The 20,058-nt window shown below is 37.7% G+C and overlaps 1 protein-coding gene across 1 annotated transcript in view; it reads right to left on the bottom strand.

Moving 5' to 3' along the window:
• LOC109419321 (neural-cadherin) overlaps positions 1-20,058 on the bottom strand; it is a 132,651-nt gene that overhangs the window by 12,147 nt on the left and 100,446 nt on the right. The window contains exons 10-11 of the mRNA XM_019693557.3: positions 8,618-8,827; positions 8,322-8,492 (exon numbers count right to left, since the gene is read on the bottom strand). Of these exons, the coding sequence (XP_019549102.1) occupies positions 8,322-8,492; positions 8,618-8,827 (381 nt within the window). The remainder of the gene's footprint in view (positions 1-8,321; positions 8,493-8,617; positions 8,828-20,058) is intronic.

The raw sequence follows: 20,058 nt of genomic DNA, 5'->3' as shown, positions 1-20,058 counted from the left end.
CAACAAATTGTTCACCGTATGAGCTACAGTTTGGAGTAAAACCAATAGATAACACTGCTCGACAAAATTTTACAAAATTTGGTGTTATGGGATGAGAAAAAAATAACAGGGGTTTGGGACCCTAGAAGTGTCAGTGAAAGATTTTTTGAAAAATATTGGACCGGGCCTTCACAGTTTAAAACCGAAGTTTGTATGGAGAACTTGGGGTGTTCAATGCAATGTTCCAATGCAGTCCATTAGGCCGAATTGTCATGAGAATGAATTGCAATTCAGCAGGAAACTGGAAACGGATCTGTGGCTTATATCTTTTTAACAGCTATTGCCAAAAACTATTTTAGCAATGAAACTAGAAAGAATGCATAGGCTATAAAAGAAGGAAAAATTTGTGATTTAAACTGCTGATTCAGCAGTTTCAGTGCCAAAAATTATTTTGGCAAATATACTAGAAAGAATGATATATGTTTAAATGAAGGAAAAAATCATGCTGAGGGTGGGCACTGGGTTCAATTTTCCGATACAGTAACTTTCCGTAAAGGATATTCTCTTAACTTTTTTGGTAATAGTTTATCTTCGTGCCTGCCGTACGATATACACATACAACATGGTCATTGGCAGCGGAAACTCTCAGCTAATAACTGTGGACGTACTCATAGAAGTTGAGAAGCGGGAATTGTCAAAGTGGGGATGTAACGGCAAACAATAAGACCCAATGACCATCCGGCCTAGTGACCATTCGGCCTAATGACCTTTGGCCGAATGGCCTGACACCGGTACCAACCCGTCCAAAGATGTTGGGAAATTGGTACTTCTTCGAGCCAACCCGATATCCTCTGAGTTCAAAGGAGAAATTAAACAGTTCTTCATGATTTACGAGGGGCAATCGGAGTGGCAGAGATTTGTCAGGAAGATGCCTACGTATTATCCCACCCACAACATGGAAAGGAGAGGTGACGGTTTCATGTGAGCTCAATTAAACCGTACTTCGACCCAACGGGGTCATCCCGTGTAAAAAAATGTATAAGAAAGGAGACAAGCAGTGGCAAAGAATACGAAATCGCAAAACTGCAGAATGTGCCATTCCTAGTATTCGCTGAAAGGGGGAGTTGTAACGGTCCACAATACTATAGTTACCGAAGATGGAACTGAGTTTAGTGGTGGGAGATGATTCGGAGGGGTCCAAAGTTTGAACGGCTTCAACCCTAAATTTTATTTCTTCTGATTGATCCCGATTAGAAACTTTAAAATCTGATGTTTTGACTCTCCCGCTTCCGTGAGAGGGGAGAGGCATTGATTTGAAGTTTTGGAAAATTCATTCGCCATTTGGACTAAGTCACGATATCAAAAAAGTGAAAGGAGTACAATAGGGGTTCCTAAACTTTTTGAAATGACGACTCTCTTGAAAGATTGTCAATTTTCGATGTTTTTCAAAGCTCATTATATTAGTCATAAACGATCAAAATTTCATTGCATTCGGTTCATTGAATCCGGAGATATAACAGCTAAAAGTTGGCTCCCGGGTAGACGAGAATATCTAAATCATATCTCAAATCGAACACTTTTTGCTGTCATAGCTCGATGTGATTTTGATGAGTTATTCAAAAATCTAGTGAATATCTCACGAATAGCTCAAAGTGATATGGTATCAGTTGTTGTTCTTGTCGAAATAGCTGAAAATTTCTACATAAGAACAAGTTAAGCTCTTCTGCACGAAATGGAACACATACACCCATAGAAATGGCTCAATGTTAGTGAAATGCCATGTGCCCCTTTCTGAGCTGTGGATACGAAGAACCGCATGCTCTTATTCCCATGTCAATTACATCAGCGAGCCACAGTTGAGTGGTAAGCATCGCCGCCAGTGAATCTTAAGGTCGTAGGTTCGATGCTCGATGCTGCCGTTTTTTTATTTTTTTTTTCTTATAAAAAGTGACAAGTCTTGTCTGCTATTATTTTGATCTTGTAATATCTTAACGAGCTATTATTGAGTAGTTCACCATATTAGATTTTGCTATTATTTCTGTTCTTTTACCTCTTATATCAATCAAACCAATATCAGTTTTTGCTCTTCAGTAATTCAATCAATCATAACTGAATATGCTATTCATCAGATTTTTCCACCTACTCGGGATATCGGATAATTATACCTTTTTCTATAATCTTTCTAACTTCGTGTAGAATAGCCCGATCTTTTTCAAAATTGGACCACCGATACACAACTAGTTGATGAACTTACAGTAAAAATTTGGGAATATTTGATGCTCTTTTCGAAAAGTTACAGCTAGCTGAACATTTTTTGAAAAGTGAAAATTTTACCTGTCCCAGTTATTTTGAGTATCCTCTGTATATGATTCTATTCGAACAGTGTTGCCATCTAACTTAAGAAATAATGAAGACAGGAACTATCACTGGCTGGTCTTTGTTGTCCTTTCGAACTTAACTGAACATTACACGTGTATATTTAGAAAACTATTCAAGATTTAGAGCAATGACTAAAATGGACGTTCATATAAATAAACGGTCGTGAAATAAGGTCAGATGTATTAGGTTGTTGTGGAACAACATCTATCAAATAATGAACTTTTTAAGGTTTTTTGGATTGCAAATGTGATTTTTATATATATTTTTTATATAAGTTTTTCTGACATATGTAGTTCGGTGGACTTGTAGCAGGCAAGTATATCTCTCAATTCGTGCAATAAGAATCATTTTTCGCTTTAGTGAAATTATGGTTTTTGAAGTTAGGAAATATTTGCCAAAAAAAAAAAAAAAAATAGATTAATTTGGTGCACCTCCTAATTTCAACGATTTTAGCTAAAATTTTGACCTGTTACCTGAAAGTGAACTTGAGAATCAAAGAAAAAGTAAACAGGCCTATTGCACATGTAGTTAGTCTTCTAATGAAAGTATTTGTCTCTCAAGTGATTACTAAGGCATTGTCCAGTTAGAATCCGGACGCAGATAATCACTTATATTTCAGAGCTGGAATAACAAACAGAAAAGGTTAAGCCCTTAAAACAAAGATAATTTACTGTAGTTTCATGGAAAAATATCATTAAAATTATTTAATTTAATTTTTTATACATTTTCTCATTTTTTCCGTGATAACTTCCTTAAAAATCTGCACAATGGTAATAAATTTTAACATCAACCCCTTCGGCGTATTTGTTTAATAATCGGGTCATCTCTGTAGTGTCCTGAGACCCTCTACCAGTCTGATTAGGATTCCAAAGAAACTTTACCAAATATGTATTTTCTTGTGAAATTAAGGGCTTTTCAGTGAATTCCTAAGATGCGAAATTTGAGTGTTTTTTCGTTAATAAACACTATCCAATAGTGATGACACCACTGCACATCTCAGGCTGTCGTGATAGCTCACTAAAGAAGCTCAAACCTCTTCAGATCCCTTGTGGGCATTTTTGAAAAGAGGCACGCGATTCATGAGGTTATCATCTTTGTACACATTTGTTGTCAAAATCGTGATGTGAGAAAACGATGTCCAGAGCTCAAACTTCCTGGCAAATCTTGGAATTCCAAGCGGATTTATCCATGAACATAAACTTCAATCTTCCTTGGACACTTCGTCATGGCATGATTAACAACATCTGAGCACATCACACATAATGGTTTTGGAGATATTAACATTTTTCGCGCCTGTCGTACCTGACCACCCTAAATTTTCAGCGTGTTTGTGCAAGATTTTTTTCCTTCGCATGTCTCCAATCTGAAATAACTTTTTACTCGTAGCAAGAAAATCGATGAAATTTCCACCATCAATGGAGGACTTGTTCATGATCAAACTGCAGTGAAAAATATATGATTATGATCATTTAGAGCGTCACAATAAATTTTCCTTTGCGTCCGGATTCTAACTGGACAATGCTTTAGAACAGATTTCGTCATCAAAACTTCTATACCCAAAACAGAATTTTTGGAAACATTAACGCTTCTCCTAGAAAATTGCAAATTTTCAGGCGTTTTCGCGGATTTTATAAAAAAACCTTAAACTTAACTTAAAAAATATTAACAAAAGTGAATACACCGTCTTCAACCCGAGGTTGCACAGTCTTAACGATTACTATGGGAATCGTAACGACTTGGTATTATTGCAAAGCTTCGATGGATATAAAACACGCCGACCTATGTTTTAATGTAGGCAGGTGATTGTTAGGATATAATTCACTGCAAACTTACTGTCTCATTTTTTCATTTCCCAATCCGTTTCAATTTATCACATGCGCGCTTCCAGGTGAAAGATCAATACACACATATTCTTTCTGAAACTGTGGTGTGCTTAACCCTTCAGGACGCGCGCTGTTGTAAAAAGTACAACACTAGCGAAAAACCTCGCTCGTCGTATACAGTGCGAGCGCGGTGACGTTTCAGCTGCTTGATGGCGCGCGTCCTGAAAGGTTAAATTTTATAGCCTTGCTCTCTAGCTAAATAGGGTATGTGTGCCATCAGTAATCTCATGCTCCCATTTTCATCCTATTCGAAAACAAGCGATTACGGCACCGACTGACTCCGTTCTTTTTGTCTTCATGGGTGCTCACTTCTAACAAAAAATACAAAAATAAGAAACAAAACAAACAGCGCTTCAATCCTTTGTTTTTCGTGGGATGAAAATGGGAGCCACATGCTTAATAAGGGAACCAATACCCTATGTTCACTAAATAAATTCGGAGCAAGTGGTCCTGTACGAATTTCGGCACCACGACGAGGTGATTAGGTGGTGTTGCTCATCACCGCCAGACCGCTGATTATGTTTTGGAACTGGAAACATTATGTCTACCAATAATGATATTCGGGCAATCTTTAGGAGTGTTCATAGTTACCGAAGGAAGAGATTTGTCTCAAAATTATCCTTACATGAGCAGTTAACTTTTCCCGTGATGACGATGACGACGACGCCGCCGTCAAAACGTACACTCGATGCGGGACTAGTGTTGTAAACAAAACATGTCGTAAAAAAGCAAATCCAACTCGCTATGAGTTGTATATGAATTGCCAACTCATCATTAGGTATACTATATATACTTAGGTATACTGTACTATATATCAGTAAAGCATTGTTATAAATGGAATCGCAATGACTTGGAAAAAAATGCAGCCCATTCCTCATATCAGCATTCATGGCAAAGGCAGGCTTCATGGGTGGTTCAGAATGTTGAAGCTTACATTGGTCAACATTTGTGCTCTTCCCTAGGCAGATCAGTTACAATACAATAATGGTATGGGTTTAGACTCACAATCTCGAGGTGCCGTGTTCTAGTCTGGGTGGGTGTCAACTTTTTTATAGCTAATTTCGGACATCGTATTACATATCATACGAGGTCGTATTTTATTCTTTCGATCAATTATTTGGGGCATCGTAATGACTATCATATAAAATCGCACCTCCACTTTGGTACGTAAATAGCAGTTGTGTTCAGTTTATACGATTGAATAGGTTCTTATATAGTACTGTATAACACAAATTAACACAGACCAAAATGTTTACTGGGTGGAGCGGAGATTGAACCCACACTCCGAGGCGCCTAGATTACTGGCACCACTACTCGTACGGCCAAGAGACCCACAATAACTATAAAAAAGTTAGTTTCCCCTTATTTTTAAAAGGATTTTCAATGTGCTTTCAAAGAAAGCCTTTCAGCTAATAATTGTAGAAGCGCTCAGAGAACACTAAGTTGAAGAGAGGCCGGTCAAGTTCCAGTGGGAACGTAGAGCCATAAATAAGGAGAAGAATACTTGACTGAAATCGTTGGTACTATGGCGAATCGATTGTCACTAGGAGTTTCTGTAAACTTTCTGTGTTCATCATGTTGTGCAGTAATGGGGATATTCCTAACATGATTCAGTTGATTTTTCGAGTAGATAGTCATAATTAGTGGTAGAACTCTCTTATTCCAAAGGAAATCGCTTACCCTCAGGAGTTTAAGGAGCATTTCAAAATATACGTTTGTCTTTAAACGGTCTACATATCCACTAGTTGTATCAGTTTTATTGCGTTATTTGAGTTTAGAAGAACAAAATTAAGTGAACATGACAATTTGCTACTCTACAATGCTTTCGAAAGCCCCCTCAGACCCCTGAAAACTCCCCTGTTATCTCCTGGTACTCCACTGATACCCCTTGGGACCCCTGAAACACCCCCTGGCCACCATTATTAACCGTAGTAGGATGTTAGGGTCAATATGGCCCACTACTGGAAGAATTCCGATTCTGATACAAAAAATTAAAATTCATAAAAGATTTCCTTGCTGAAAAAAGTGGGCAAAATTTGACAGTATTCAGTTGCCAATTTCTAGCCAACCACTTGTTGGAGTAAACAGTGAAAAGCTTTTAGAGTGCAGAGGCTGAGTTGACAGCATTGTGTCATTGCAAAGAGAAAGAGATAGAAAAGAAAAGGTGCGCACGACAGGTGCATGTTGTTGTTTTTGTAACCATTTTTCATTAATAAGCATAAGCGTAACTAGGTCATAGCTCTAGGGGGGGCCAAGGCCATTTCGATATAGATTTTTCATACTAAAAAGATACTATTCGCCTGTATTGCGCGATTTTTTATACGGAATGGATTATTCTGGAGGGGGCCAGGCCCCCCCTGGCCACCCCCTTTTTACGCCAATGTTAATAAGCTAACCGTCATTGAAACCAAACCTAATGTGTAAAAAAGTTCTGTTCGGTAGTAGTACTTTTGTAGTTTATTCTTTCGATTGCATAATCCCTCTGAATCGGTAGAAGGCCGACACCATTTCCATGTCGAATTTTCAGGGGAATTTTGAGGGATATTCTTTTAAGAAATTAAGTTATACCTAAAGAAGTAAGACGCCCATAAAAACTATGAACGCCTTATGATAAAGCAGAAGTTTATATTATCATAGGTAGATGAAGTGCTTGATTTTACTGCCCGAAATTCTCTATGCGAAAAAAAAGTCTAACTTTCTACACTAAATTTGAGCAGCTGCATCTCGTTGGGAAATAGGAAACACGTTCCAGTCATAAGATATAGTACCGCAACAATTGTTGTGAGCACCATCATCGCGCAGCTGGTCTCACTGTTCCTAATATCGTTATAAAGATCCCAAAAGATACTGTTCGCAAAACATCAAATGACCCAATATTATTTTAATACTAGCTGTCCCGGCAAACTTTGTCTTGCCGTCTTGTGGTGGTTTGACAACTGTTGAGCTCAGAATTGCACCGCACTCTAGATTGGTTTTATTTTGATCATGTTGATTTCCTTACCAGCTCATGAAAAATCAGTACTTTATCAATTTTCTTACTTTTCTAGTTAATTTTCGTAACTTTTTGTACATATAAACACAGCCACCACCAATACGAATCGAACCGTTCAAGAGCCATGCTGATCGGTTCATTCGTTATTGAGTTTTGTTGCCTCAAAGGAACTTCAAACTCATTTTTATATATATACAGTATGCGGCAGGAAAAAATGCGAAAGTGTTTTTCAACTTCAAACCTCATTTTCGTCCATTTGACATTAACCAATCTATGTTTCAACGTTCCATGATCTATAATAGGCTAGTTTCTGAAAAGTTAATTAAAAAATTTCCCATTTTGGTCACTAACCTTTACAGGGCGGCGCCTGAAGATGAAGACAACCAGAATTTTCAAACCGCAAAAAATCGCACAGGTCGCTAAATTTCGCATCTGATAAAACAAAATTTTTGATTTTCTCTACAATATCATCAAATATATGTACTTATTTCATCTGGTATGTGAAACTACATGAATCTGGATCAGTGTGGTCTGGTTGTTCATCGAATTTGAGCTAATTTTGTTACTGTTATAGTCATTTTGTTTAATGACCATTGGGCGCGCAGTTTATTGATATCCGCTTATTAGGCCTACATTATCACATGTTAAACATCAAATATGTTCATTTTTATTTTTCAGTGCTAGAATATGAACATTGACTGATACACTGTCATGAAAAAATACACATATATATCCTATATTTAGCGTGTAATAGTGCCTTGAACTTTTCGCATTTTTTCCTGCCGCACCCTGTAGATAAGCTACGATTAGGAAAATGTAGCGCCAAAACAAAAAAAAACACTGCTGCAACTTTGGAAAATGATAGGCAGCAAGCCGTGTTGTGTTAATTGTTCAATAAATAAAGAAGTTGTCTTTGACTTTTGCATTGTAGCCGGCCTTTTTCCGTCTTATCCAAAGATCGCAGGATTCAAGACTGTTAGCTAACAAGACTTTGTAACAAGTTTGGGCTGTATAAAAATCTCAACTGCATCACTACAAATAGGCATCTCGATTGTGTAATTTCGACTGTCAACTTCGGTCACACCTACCTGATTGTAGCGAGCTGAGCGAACCGGCCGTACTGCCACCGCCCTCGTACGCATAGTTCCTCAGATCATCGAACGGTGGCGCATTTGGATCGCTGTCCGCCCGTTTCTTGTGCTCCTCGATGAACATACCCACGTTGGGTTCGTGGCCCGGTCCCATCGTCATGACCGGATCTACAGTTTTGGTGCGGCGCAAAGTAAATAGGTAATGGAAAGGAGGAAAATTCAATAAGCATCCAGGGAGAAAAATGCGTTGCTTTTCAGCGGTATCGAACGTCCCAAAGTCCCATTATACTTACACATTAGTGGTGGCATTTTGCACTGCGTCAGCTCCGGCATCGGTCCGATCGGAATCTGCAGCGGTGTAATGTCGTAGGCGGTCATGTCGTCCTCGCCGCCGCCCTCGTCGTCGTAATTGATGATGTTCTCCCGGACGTCGTCATCCGGTCCCGGGTACTTGATGTGCGACTCACGCCTTCGGTTGTACACCACAAACACTAGGACCAGGACTGCTCTCGCCGTGGCCAGGAGTGCAGTTTGCCGATGAACAAGTTCCAAAGGATTACAGTCCAGGTGGAAAAGCGGATTATGGGCAATAAAACAAACCGAAAGAAAATGGACAAGGAAGAGACGGAAGAAATGGTACAGATCAGTACGGTGTGCCAGTTTCGCACCGGTGAAAATTTAAAACTGAAGCTGCTTCCGGTTGCGTCTCCACGCTTGGACGACAGTTCTGACGAGAGCCTAGAGGGCGGTTCAGAGTGCGCTTACGAGCTATATACGTTTATATGTGTGGCTATGAATTGAAACGAACGAAACGAAAGAAGCATTCTTTGTACACACTTCCTCTAGAAAGTGTCCCCATTCTTCGCTAGAGCACAATAGGGAAAACTTGAGTCGAGCACTTAGCTAGGAGTGGCAAGATGGATACAAATACAAAACTAGCAATAACATTCGAATCTATAACGTGAACAGAGGCAATGTGAAAACTGACTCGTTGCGGGTAAATGAAGCAAAAAGGATGAGTTTCTATGTGGGTTACTTGCAATCGACAAAAATAGGGAACTATTTTTCCCCGGAAGATTGGTGTGATGCAGTAGTGTGGGGGTGCTGCTGACGACAATGAAATTGAAGGAAACTGTGACGAACCGGTGCAGAGGAAGCTTCTGTTATGATTACGAAAATTGAACTTCTGGGTGGAGTTATTTCTGTGGAGCTAATGGCGATATAGCTGACAATGATAGGGTGCATTCCAATAGATATTTCCATTACTGTGGCTCATTTGGTATTGGCACGTGGTAGAATGAAATTAAACATAACCATTACTTGACAATTGGTTGTACTTGCAGGATGCATGGCAACTTATTGTCGTCAGACAAGCAAATTAAGCATTATATTTGAAACAGGACTGTAATAATATGCGGATTTGATTAGAAGTCATCTCTACATACAAATTAATTCCTTTTAGGATAATGTATGTAGCTACGAATCACATTCGAATCACATTTTACAACTTAACATACTTGAAACAAAGCATTCGGTATAAATAAATTGAGTATCTACTACAAGTTTTGAGTAGTTAACTCCATATGTTGCTTCTAATGGAGGTGCAGTCATGTTGGGATTCCGATGGAAATTTAAATTTAATTAATGAACTTTTCCAATGAGTTTTCAAAGTTCTATTCCTAATTTCCCTGTTATTTTGTTCCGGGATTACTCAAAGATTTGTTTTGAGATGTCCATTTTTTTCTGGATTTCTGGATTTTTCTCCGGAAATTTCTTACAGGGAATGTAAATGGTTATCACAAGAGTTATCACAATTTCTGGTAGGGAATCCTGAAAGAACTTTTGGAGTAATGCAGGAAAAATCTTCAAAAATTCCAAGAAGGATTGCTGCAAGAAATTCTGAAAAGAAAATCTAAGAAAAGCATGGAGAACTCTCCGATAGAAATCGGGAAGGACTCCTTAGGAAATATCAGCAAAAGTTTTTCCGGAAATTAAAAAAGGAGCTCTAGAAGTATTCCCGGGAAAAAAAAGAAATGGGAGAAAGTACAGGGTAAATTGTTAAAAACTCTGAGTGACATCCCGAGAGTAACACCGGACGCAATATTCTAATAGAAGCCCCGAGAGAAACTCCCCGGAGAAAGTATAGAAGAGAGCTCACGAGGTTTTTTTTTTTTAAGAAAATTTCACGAGAAATTTAGGAAGCAATCCAGGAATAACCTTTGCAAGAAATCCCGGGAAGAACTCCTGCTGTAAAAAATGCGTGAAAAAATCCTCGGATAATAGAAATCTCAGGAATAACTTCTATGAAAATTCCGGACAGAACTTGTGTGGAAATCTTGAGAGAAAAAACAGAAACAATCTATGAAATCAATAAACTGTCTGACAAAGTTTCGATAAGAATTTCTGGTTTAGAAAAAGAAAATAGGTACTAGAACTTAGAAGGAAATGTTGGTGCACAGTTATGTTTTGGTCAATTGTTATATAATGTACATATACTCATAAGAGATTCTCGGAAATTCCGCCAAAAATCCTTCTAATTTTCTTTTTCAATTATGTTTAAAACTTTTTCCAACAAACTGATTGGTAATTTCTACGGATGCAGCTTGGAGGGATTCTTAGGACAGCGTCTCTGTTAATTCCACTATCAATGTTTCACGGGAGTCTTCCAGCAGTTTCAAGAAGAATACCTATGATAATTTCATTGGAACATTCATCAGCAGTCTCTTTGGTTACTGTTGCGAGAACAAAGAGGGGGGATTTTCTCCGATTTCTAATGAGCAGGTCGCAATCTCCGTAGCTCGGGTGCGAAGCAGCTAAAAGCTGTAAAGTTTATTAGATATAGCATTTTAACAGAATTCCATAAATGAGTTTCATTAAACTTACAATTATCGGTTTAGAGCTTGTAGGTTCAGTCCCTTGCCTCAATGTTCATCTTCTTCGTTTGACTACAATATAACGTTAGGTTAATTCAATTACGCTTAGATAAATAACTGTGATTACTCACTGTGATATAGTATTTAAGTTAATGTAGAATTCATTGTAACTACTTTAGATTTAGGATCAATTTTAGTAATAGGTTCAAACACTGCTTTTAAACTGTTTTACACATTTCTGATAGTTCAGTAATAAACGGCAAATACAACTAAATCCACGTTCTTCTTCAGCCATCTCTCTATTCATCACATTGAGACAAAAACCAATCATTTTGTGCGCTTGACATATCCAGTCGTCCGCTGTGATATACGGCAGGCAGTGTTGCCAGCAACAGTTACTTTAAAAAAATACTTGGACAATTTTGTTAATAACTTTAGTTAAATTGAATTATTGAGTATGTTTATTGTTTTTTGAGATTGTGTAGTAGAAAGTAAAAGTTTGGAATTAAATATTTGGAATGTGACACTGCTTCTACTGATTTAAATAAAGAAATGAAATGAAACTAGCTCATCTCACAAATTTATTTAATTTATTTTATGGAAATCCCTTTTTCCGGCCTTTTTTTTCCAATATTTCTCAGAAAATTTCTTAAAAAATTTCTTACACAATTGAGGAGCCAGATGCAAAGGGGTTTAAGTGACTATTTTGTTGATTTTTAGCTGGGCATATAAAAAAAATCTTCAAATTTCTAGCTTTTAGGAACCTTTTTAAAATAGTTTTTACAATAATAAGAAAAATTACAATAAATCGGGGAAAATTGGGTCAATTTAGAAACTACATGTATGGGATGACAAATTGGAGAAAACCTTTAAACCTCATTTACTCGAAAGTGGCTTTTTGTCGCTTACACCCCTTAACTTTTAACCCTCTCGATATCACTAGAAGTTCATTTTGGGAATGCTCAAGTAGATTTGGAAATCTTTCGTAGTTTCCTCCAGCTATTTATCAAGCAATTCCTCAGACAATTTCTTCAAGAATTTCTCAGGGTTTTTTCAAAAAAATCCTTAAGAATTTTATTTTAAATTTTTCTGGCAACTGCTTGAAGATTGCTTCCAGATTTTTTTATAACTTCATCAGCAAGGAATTACTTTTTGTTGGGACTTCCCTGGCCTTTAATCATAGTTTTCTTCATGTAATATTTTATGAAATTTATTAAAAAAAAATGCCTTCATTGATTCTTGATTATTACGGTAACTTTCCAGGGAACTCCTTCGGGAAGTTCTTCGAGTTCGCTCAGAAATTTCTTCGCAATTTTCTTCAGTAATCCATCAGGACATTTCTTCAGGGATTCATCCGACATTTTATCAAGTAACTGTTCTTCATTTTTAGCAGGTCATTCAATATTTCGTGAAGAATGTATTCTTTCGATGTTCGCAGTTGGTCGTGGAGCGTGCGACCGTGCCGAGCTCTCGACGCATACTGAATTAGACACCAGCAAACAGACTGCTTGGTGGCTAGGTATGCGGAGTGCGAGAGTAATTCTCGGCTTCAAATAAACATAATACGCTCTCACTTGTACACCCTTAAATGAAACAACACAGCGCACGAATAACTTTCACGAGAAAAGAAAGAGAGATGGTTCTTGAAAAAGTGAATGTTCATGGTGAGGGCTCGGGTTCAGTTTGGCTTTCTATTTCGCAGAATAATAACCTGTTCTGTGGCTTAGTTGGTTGAAGCACCGGTCTAGCGAATACAGTGTCGTGGGTTCGAATCCCAACAGAACAAACAGAACAACAGAAAAATTCATCTCTCAATTTGAATTAGCAATTCTGTGTTTTCTAACTACAAGTTTTACTGCCGACAGTTTCTATTTCTATAGAAATGCCTCCGCCGTTCTCTGCCATTTTAATAAAGAAAACAAAACAAATGTCTTCGACAAGTATTTTAGAAATTTCTTTAGATATATCACCGAAATTTCCCTTAAGGATTCCTCAGCAACGTTCTACTCGAACTCCTTATGCAATGTATTGGGAAACTTGTCTACTATTTTCTGGATATCCCAAATCATCTTTTTTGGAATCGTTTTTTTTGGGAATTTGCCAGAAGGGTCCCTTGAGAAATTACTGGAGAAATCTACGGAGAAATCTAATTAAATTGCATTAGTAGCTTGGTAGTAAATTGGAACAAGTTACAAGTTACAAAAGAATTCCTAAATAAGAAGTATTTTCTGATGTCAGGCCATTCGGCCGAAGGTCATTAGGCCGAATGGTCATCAGGCCGAATGGTCATTAGGCCGAATGGTCATTGGGTCTTCTTCTTGCCGTTACGTCCCCACTGAGACAAAACCTGCTTCTCAGCTTCCACAGTTCCACAGTTATTAACTGAGAGCTTCCTCTGCATATGACCATTTTGCATGTGTGTATCGTGTGACAGGCACGAAGATACTTTATTGATGCTGAATCTACTGATATTTTACCCATGAATTTTTCCTTCTTTTAAATATAGGCTGTTCTTTCTAGTATCATTGCTAAAATAGTTTTTGGCGCTGAAACTGTTGATATTCAATTCATAAATTTTTCCTTCTTTAAAACATAGGCTATTCTTTCAAGTTTCATTGTTAAACTAGTTTTTGGCAAAAATTGTTGGAAAAGGTAAAATCAACGGCTAACTTTCAATTCGTCCTGATGACCATTCGGCCTAATGACCATTCGGCCTAATGACCTTCGGCCTAATGGCCTTCGGCCTAATGACCCAGCATCGTATTTTCTGTAATATCACAAGGAATTTCAATTTATTTGAAACTATAAAAAACGCATGCAACAAAAAGGTACATAGTGCCACGTTTTTTAAACATTATGGAAATTCCCTTTCCGGCAATTTATTCTTGTCTAAGCAACCACTTCATTAGAATTTCATTGAACAATTCCTCCAGAAGCTGCTTTGGGGAATGCTTAAGTAGATTCGGCAATCTTTCCGTGGTTTACTTTAGCTCAGACATTGCTAAGACAATTTTCTCAAGAATTTGTCAGCAAATTTCTTCAAAATTTCTTCAGTTTTAAAAAATTATTCGGCAACATTTTCTTAGTATTCTTCAACAATTGTGCGGCGATTTCTTCAGGAACTCCTCCGACAGTTTCTCTTACATTTCCTTCCGTAATATATTTAGGTATTCATTCGACAATTTAGAAGCTCCTTTGGGTATTCTTCCAATAAATTGTTTAGAGAACTTTTTAAGAAATTCCTCCGTCAATGTCTTTGAAAATCTTTGCAATAATTGTTTCAGGTCAGGGCTTACTCCCGAAATTGTTTAAGATATTTTTTTAAATAACCTCCCGTACTTTTCATCATAGTTTCTCCAGAGAAGCTTATTAAAAAAATTATCGAAAAACTGCCTCCTAGATTTCTTATTATTTAAGAAATTTCCCGGACAATTCCTGGGTAGTCCTATGGAAATTAACTTCGGAATTTCTTCGCAATTTCCTTTAAGAGTTCATCAGGAAAGTTCTTCAGGTATGCTTTCGGATGTTTTTCAAGGAATTTCTCCTCCTTTTTTAAGAGAACAGCCCACAATTGTCCAAAAATTTCTCAAATAATTTATTTGTTTTTTTTTGAGGAGCAATTTCTTTAGGTTTTTTAACAGTTTTTTTAAGAATACCTCAGGCAATTTCTATAAAAATGCTTCCAGAATGTTCTCTGCCAATTTATTAAGGATATAAGGAACCCAAGTCAGATGTAGCCTTTTGTCATTTCTCCAGAAATTTCATTAGCAATTCCTTCAAAAACCCATAAGAGCTCATCCAAAACTTCCATCTCGAATTTTTCATGCTATTTAAAAAAAATCCTTCTACAATCTCTACCGAATATCCTTAGACTTTGTTAAAAAAAATCCGGAAAATCTACAGAGAATCCTGCTGGCGATTCTTTTGAGAATTTATGTTTTTTTTTTTGTTTGAATGCGTTTGATATGAGGTTAGGAACCAGGCAAGCCCTTAAGGACAGACTTGTTATAATCCCAAAATGGCTGCCACAATGGCCGACTTTGGCAGGTGCTCACGATTTTGAGCGCACAAATCTCTTCGTAAACAAAACCAGCGTACCTGATGTTCTTATTTTAAGTTTATTACAAGTGAGCAAGAGCAGAATAATAAAATGCACTGTTGCTTAAAGCTTGCTTCTTGAGATTTGTGCGTCTGAAGTTCCCATGTACTGCTGAAGCGGGATTTCAAGACGTTTGTCCTTAAGGAATTCCTCCGGCAATTTTTGAATTTTTGATTCTTCTATAGATTCCAATAAAAAAAATAAGTTGTTACACACTTATTTTAGAGTCACTTGTTTGGCTGTTCTATTTTCGGTAAAAGTTCGGATTACCGAAGCTCAGCGCAGTTTTACCGAAAATCAGTTATTTTTTACCGAATATTCGGTAAACATTATCGATTCAGTACAGTTTATCGACCGTTCGGTAATTTTTCGCCGAACTTCGTTAATAATTTGCTGAACATTCGGTAATCCGAACTTTTATCGAAAATAGAACAGCTAAATACGGTATGTTGATGACTTTAATGTTAAAGACTAAAACTAACTTAACATATATGTACAATTGCTATTTCTCAGAAATATTATAATCTACCGTTGACTACACCGAGACTCCTGTGTTTTTATTGACGGTTATTATAATCGCGGAAAACAACCCCTTCAGTACCAGCGCAGTTGGCCCCATACCCAACACGGTACTTTATTTTAAGTGTGTACCACAGAACTTCCTGAAGAAATTGCCGTATTAATCCCCAACAGAAATTCCAAAGCAGTTCCTGAAGAAATTGGTTAGAGGCATCTAAGGAGCAGGGCTGGTTGCAGGAACTGATGGTCAAAATAGTTATTTTAGTGACCAAAATCTCTGAAATAGTGACCAAATAGTGACTTTCAGATGGCAAAAAAAAGTGGCTAAATAGTGACTTTTGGCACAAAAATATGCTTAGTGAGGAAATATTGTAGAACGAATTTGATTCAGAAAACACTGGAGTACCGCATAATGAAAATGTTCAAGAAAAACTTTCATCTTCCATTCCTAAAATTGTACAAAGCTGCATGTATTTACAATTTTAAAGAATACATTGTGCAGAACTAGATGAGCATGGCTTGAAAATTCTGTCAAGAAAAAATAAATAAATTATGAAACTCTTGGAAAACTTGTTGGATGTTTTCTGTCATGAATTTCACCTTGATGGAAACTTAGATAGACAAATGCTTAAAAATGTGCGAATGAATTTGAATAAGAATTTTTCAAATGTGATTTCTTGAATATTTTTGCAAAAATTCTCTCAAAATAAAATAAAATGAATAACAGAAAGTAATTAAGTAATTTTGATGTAATACTTGAAATATTTCTCTACGTACCCCCTTGGAAATTTTCAGAAGAATTACAAGAAGAAAACAACGGTTTTTTTTAATAGCCTATGAAAATGTAATAGAACCCTTAACTTCTTCAAAATGTCCCATATTTACTAATTTATTTGAATTGTCTCATAGTTTCTGGTTAAATTTTCATAGTATGTAGTTACAAGCATTCTGGGAGAATTTGTTAATTTTATTTGGGGACTTAAAATAATGACCAAGCCACTAAATAGTGACTTGCTATTAGGCCTGCACTCTCACCGACGCATCATGGGGCGGCCCCATACAAAATATGTTTGCGTTAGTTTATAAAACTCTCTAAACTTTCCAATATATATAAAAGTTGTTTCGATACACAGTACAGTGATTGGATTCCATGTTGTTTTTTTAAGGCATATGTTTCGAAGATTTCTATAACAGTTTTACTACTTTTAGTTCTACATATGATCTATGTCGTCCCAAAACTCCATGAAATGTAGGTGCAGGATCTACATGCAAAACTAGTACTATACGAATGACTATTCTATACGCCCCAGACCAATGACCCTTTTAACAAGTAAATGGAGTATTATATTGAACTGTATACATGGTACAGATCTTACAAGATCTCCATGGAATATAAGCCTTTGTGTCCAGTCCACAAAACAACCAGTGCTTGTGCAGGTCTGTGAAGGTCTGTAATGTAATAATGTCCGCGAAGGAATTTAGAGGTCCGCCAAGCGCTGTAATGGTCTTTAAAGATTATTCAAGGCCGTGCATGGTTCACTCTCATTATTTGAGGTGTTGTAAACATTTAACCCTCGAGCGATCGCGCTGTTGTATTTTGTACAACACGATGAAAAAATCTCGCTTTTTGTACTAAGCATTAGCGTGGTGCTGACGCAGGTAGTCAACCGCGCGAGTTACGGAAGGTTAAATAAACAATTTTAACACAACAGTTTCAACACTATGAAATTACAAGGGCATTGCTTACTTTTGTAAACTGGAACAGCCATCTTCATGCACAGATAATGAAGATGGCTGTTCCAGTTTACAAAAGAGATTCCAATTCGTAAAAACACTCTTCACTAAGAAATCTAATACCAGATTTAAATTCTGCAATGATTGATCTACCGAGAAAAGCGGTCATGACCAGGGATGGCATTCACCATTTGCAAAGAGTTACATTCACTTGCTGCTATCTCAGTTCATAAGCATGCTATCAAAAAACAATGTATGGATGACTTTTACCTTGTAGTTTTATCTGAAAGTTTGCCGAATAGCATAAGGGTCGCACACGCATGCTTAACTCGTGAGCGAGCTGTAAAAGCAACTCTCCACGCCGTGAATGTAAATTACATTCACGGCGTGGAGAGTTGCTTTCACAGCTCGCTCACGAGTTAAGCATGCGTGTGCGACCTTTATGATATTCGGCAAACTTTCAGATAAAACTACAAGGTAAAAGTCATCCATACATTGTTTTTTGATAGCATGCTTATGAACTGAGATAGTAGCAAGTGAATGTAACTCTTTGCAAATGGTGAATGCCATCCCTGGTCATGACGACCAAATGTTTCCTCAGAGGTATTTTATGGCTAATATGGTAATTTTATGTTGGAATTTCAATCATCGCCGACAACTTGATTGAAATTGCAGGATAGGAGCAAGTAGTAGCCAATTTTCTTTCAATGTCTCCCATGGATCCTAAAGAAAGACATAAAAGTAGTTGCGAAGCGATTTTTTTTTGTATGGAACGGTTTGTATAGGGAAAATTTGACTTTTTTAATGTGACATCATTTGATGGTTTAACATTTTTGAATAGTTTTCAATCCGTATTTTATTAATTTCCCAAAAAAGTTGAAAAAAGTGACTTTTTAGGTGAAAATAGTGACTTTAGTGACCTGACCTTGAAAAAAGAGACTTTTTAGTGACCAATCCAAAAAAAGTGACTAAGTCACTAAAAAGTGACTTGCTACCAGCCCTGAAGGAGGCATCCCAACAAACATTTTTGCTGGATAAGTGATTTGAAAAGCTAACATCCACCGGCCGTCAATCAAGCTCAAGCTTACAAGAAGAACTTGGTAAGTAATACAGATACACTGTGCAGATGGTCTGATCACTATTAGAGGAGAAATCATGAATTCTGAACCGTCAAACAGTGGAGTTGCAGGAAATTCTGAATGTTTTCCTTTTGAATCCCTACTGGAACCGATCCCAGAGTATCCAGAAGTAGTCAGATCCATTTTAGATCATCGGCACAGTTCCTATTGACATCTGGATGAAAAATCATAAATTTTGAGCCGTCGAACGGTGGAGTTGCAAGAAATTCTGAAAATGCTTCCTGGGAGTCGCTATCGGAACCGAATCCGGCCTGATACGTGGCCGGATCATGTCAAGCCAACTCAAAACTGCCCATGTCGATGTGTGCTGAACGTTATCATGCTTTGAGAAGTTTCCCCAAAATGTCTATTTTTGGGTACCCTAGTTTCTTCCGGCCTACATCCGGAACTTTTTTGAAATCTCGTAGCAAACACTGCTTTATAAAGGATATGCTCCGAGAATAAGCCTTGATCAGCCGTTTTGCACTTTTCCTATCTGCTAAGTTTAAGTTTTAACAGGAGCTACCTCATCACAACTTTTTTTATAGTGCTATGTGTAGTATTATGTTATCCGATGTCCAAGCTTATCTTCCTACTTTTTAATCAATATGAAAGCAGCTTCGATTTCAATCAGCCGTACATCACCTCCCTTTCATCACCGTTTAATTATGCCTTTTAATCCACATCACGGTGTCGATCCGCATCAAACCTAACTAAAACCTATAAGGAAAAAACAAAACAAGCCATACTCACGTATCAGCGTACTGACACAGGCAATCAGCGAGATGATGAAACCCCTGGACGGCGTCAGCACTCCGGAGGCCAACAGTTCCAGCTCGCAGTGCATCCCGGTGTAGCCCAGGGGGCACACGCACTCGAACCGCTTCGGCGGGTTGTAGTCGCGACAGCGACCCCCATTCTGGCACGGATGCCACAAGCACTCGTTGCTGTTGACGCACTGGGGGCCCGACTTCTGGTATCCCGTTGGGCATCTACACGCCAACCAGCCCAACGCCAACAACCAAACCCCAACGACCAATTCACGCGCGCCGTGGGTGAAATACGACACAAACACAAACACGGACGGGGAACACAATGTGGTGGGGCGGTGAGTGGTGGTGATGTGTTCATGTGCGTGGGTGATTTTTTTAGAAACGGGTGGTTGGTGATGGAATTGGTGTGTTCATGTTTTTTCATTGTTTGTGGTACAGTTTCGCGCAGGGTAAAATGAAAAAGTTTTTTTTTGTGGTGCCATAAAACGAGAAAAGAAGAAAAGAAAACGAAAAACATGAAACTAGCTATTCTAGGTGCTACTTACCGACCTTAAGGCTAAAGTTTTCTTATCGCATCCCCCAGAGGGTTCGGTTAGTACGAATGTTGTTGTCGTCGTA

This window comes from Aedes albopictus, chromosome 2 (assembly GCF_035046485.1).
Source record: "Aedes albopictus strain Foshan chromosome 2, AalbF5, whole genome shotgun sequence".
Classification (NCBI taxonomy): Eukaryota; Metazoa; Arthropoda; class Insecta; order Diptera; family Culicidae; genus Aedes; species Aedes albopictus.
Note: the sequence above shows the minus strand (reverse complement) of the source record. Positions and strands in the feature narration are given on the sequence as shown.